The 2,500-nt window shown below is 51.3% G+C and overlaps 1 protein-coding gene across 1 annotated transcript in view; it reads right to left on the bottom strand.

The window, feature by feature from the left end:
- rnf157 (ring finger protein 157) overlaps positions 1 to 2,500 on the bottom strand; it is a gene marked incomplete at both ends in the record, with an annotated part of 29,243 nt that overhangs the window by 8,466 nt on the left and 18,277 nt on the right. Inside the window, 2 exons of the mRNA XM_080840790.1 lie at positions 46 to 284; positions 1,055 to 1,167. Coding sequence (XP_080696916.1) covers positions 46 to 284; positions 1,055 to 1,167 — 352 coding nt within the window. The remainder of the gene's footprint in view (positions 1 to 45; positions 285 to 1,054; positions 1,168 to 2,500) is intronic.

Here is a 2,500-nt window from a genome sequence, read left to right as displayed (position 1 = left end):
TGTGTGCATAGTGTGTGTGTGTGTGTGTGTGGGTGCGTGTCTCACTTTGAGCTGCTCTTCTTCAGCTTGAGGACCTGGCTGGCGTTACCAGAGAGGTCCTGTGGGGGGCAGGCCTGAGCGGGCAGGGCCTGCCGGCTCTCGCTGCCATAAGAAGGCAGCGCCCCCGAAACGTGCCCCGCAGTCGTGCCCTGCTGGGGGGCCGGCGACCGGGACGGGTTGAGGGGCCCGTTCAGAGCCTCCAGCAGAGAGACAGTCTCATAACCTGGGGGGATGTGCTCGGACGTCTGGGGTGGGGATGGGGGTGGAACAGAGAGAGTGAAAGAGAACAAGAAAGGAGAGAGAGAGAGAGACAGCGAGAAAAAGAAAGGAGAGATTGAGACAGAGAGAAAAAGAAAGGAGAGAGAGACAGAGAGAGAAAGAAAGGAGAGAGAGAAAGACAGAGAGAAAAAGAAAGAAGAGAGAGAGACAGAGAGAAAAGGAAAGGAGAGAGAGAGAGACAGAGAGAAAAGGAAAGAAGAGAGAGACAGAGAAAAAAGAAAGGAGAGAGAGAGAGAGACAGAGAGAAAAAGAAAGGACAGAGAGATAAAGACAGATAATCATCCGAAAGGGTCAAACTTTCTGAATACTCATCTGATCACTGTAATATGATCACTGCAATATAACAGAGGAGAGCATTAATAGATCTTCATTTGCTTAATTTGATCTTAATGTGCTCTCTGTTTGTTGTGTGTTCATTTGTTTATTAGTCTGTTTGTTGTTTTGTTTGTTATTCAGTAGTTTGTGTTTTGTGAGGCAGTCAGGTGCCATCTGCAGTCTGGACAGACAGCCAATCCACTCAGATTAACGCATCACCTGAGAAACGCCATGTCAGTCAGCAATGTCACCTTACCGAGTGAGTGTGAGTGTATGGGTGAGGGTTTATAGTCTGTGTGAGTGTAGGCTTCTGGACTTGCATTTTTTGTAAGCAGTTGTTGTAAAAAAATTATATGAAGTGTGGCCGGTCCTACCCTAGGGGGATGGTTGTGTGTGTGTGTGTGTGTGTGTGTGGGCTTACGGAATGCTCCTCGGAGTCGGAGGTCTGGGAGGTGATGACGGAGTTGTATCCGGCCGGGGAGAGCGGACTGAGCTTCTTCCTCATCGCGCGGATCTGGAGCAGGGCTCGGAACGCTGGGGAGAAGAGACACGACGGGGGGGGGGGGGGGAATGACATCACAGAGAGAGGTGGGGGGGGGGGAGTGCAACCCCCCCACCACCACAGGGAGAGAGCACCCAAAGAGATGCTGACTCTCGTCAGGATCAAATCTGCTAGAGAACAAGACCAGGCCGACCAGTGCCGAATCAAGGCCACACCAAGGCCAGACCAATGCCAGACCAGGACCAGACCAGGGCCAGATCAGGGCCAGAACAGGGCCAGATCAGGGCCGGATCTGTTCCATGGCCAGCTGCTGAGAGGAGGTTCAGCTATTGATTATAGAACACTAAGTGGAAGGGCGCTGTTAGGCCAGCACAATCAATAGAACAGAGTCCTTTCCCCCACTCACACAGGCCAGAGAGACACCTGACTGGGGGGAAAGAGACCGACAGATGGAGAGGGAGAGAGAAGAGACAGACAGATGGAGAGGGAGAGAGAGAGAAGAGACAGACAGATGAAGAGGGAGAGAGAAGAGATCGACAGATGGAGAGGGAGAGAGAGAGAAGAGACAGACAGATGGAGAGGGAGAGAGAGAGAAGAGACAGATGAAGAGGGAGAGAGAGAGAAGAGACAGACAGATGGAGAGGGAGAGAGAAGAGACAGACAGATGAAGAGGGAGAGAGAAGAGACAGACAGATGAAGAGGGAGAGAGAAGAGACAGACAGATGGAGAGGGAGAGAGAAGAGATCGACAGATGGAGAGGGAGAGAGAGAGAAGAGACAGACAGATGGAGAGAGAGAGAAGAGATCGACAGATGGAGAGGGAGAGAGAGAGAAGAGACAGACAGATGGAGAGGGAGAGAGAGAGAAGAGACAGATGAAGAGGGAGAGAGAGAGAAGAGACAGACAGATGGAGAGGGAGAGAGAAGAGACAGACAGATGGAGAGGGAGAGAGAGAGAAGAGACAGACAGATGAAGAGGGAGAGAGAAGAGATCGACAGATGGAGAGGGAGAGAGAAGAGACAGATAGATGGAGAGGGAGAGAGAAGAGATCGACAGATGGAGAGGGAGGGAGAGAGAAGAGACAGACAAATGGAGAGGGAGAGAGAAGAGACAGACAGATGGAGAGGGAGAGAGAAGAGACAGACAGATGGAGAGGGAGAGAGAAGAGATAGACAGATGGAGAGGGAGAGAGAAAGAAGAGACAGACAGATGGAGAGGGAGAGAGAAGAGACAGACAGATGGAGAGGGAGAGAGAAGAGATAGACAGATGGAGAGGGAGAGAGAAAGAAGAGACAGACAGATGAAGAGGGAGAGAAGAGACAGACAGATGGAGAGCTAGAGAGAGAGAAGAGACAGACAGACAGAT

The sequence above is a fragment of the Sprattus sprattus genome (genome assembly GCF_963457725.1).
Source record: "Sprattus sprattus genome assembly, chromosome: 6".
Lineage (NCBI taxonomy): Eukaryota > Metazoa > Chordata > Actinopteri > Clupeiformes > Clupeidae > Sprattus > Sprattus sprattus.
Note: the sequence above shows the minus strand (reverse complement) of the source record. Positions and strands in the feature narration are given on the sequence as shown.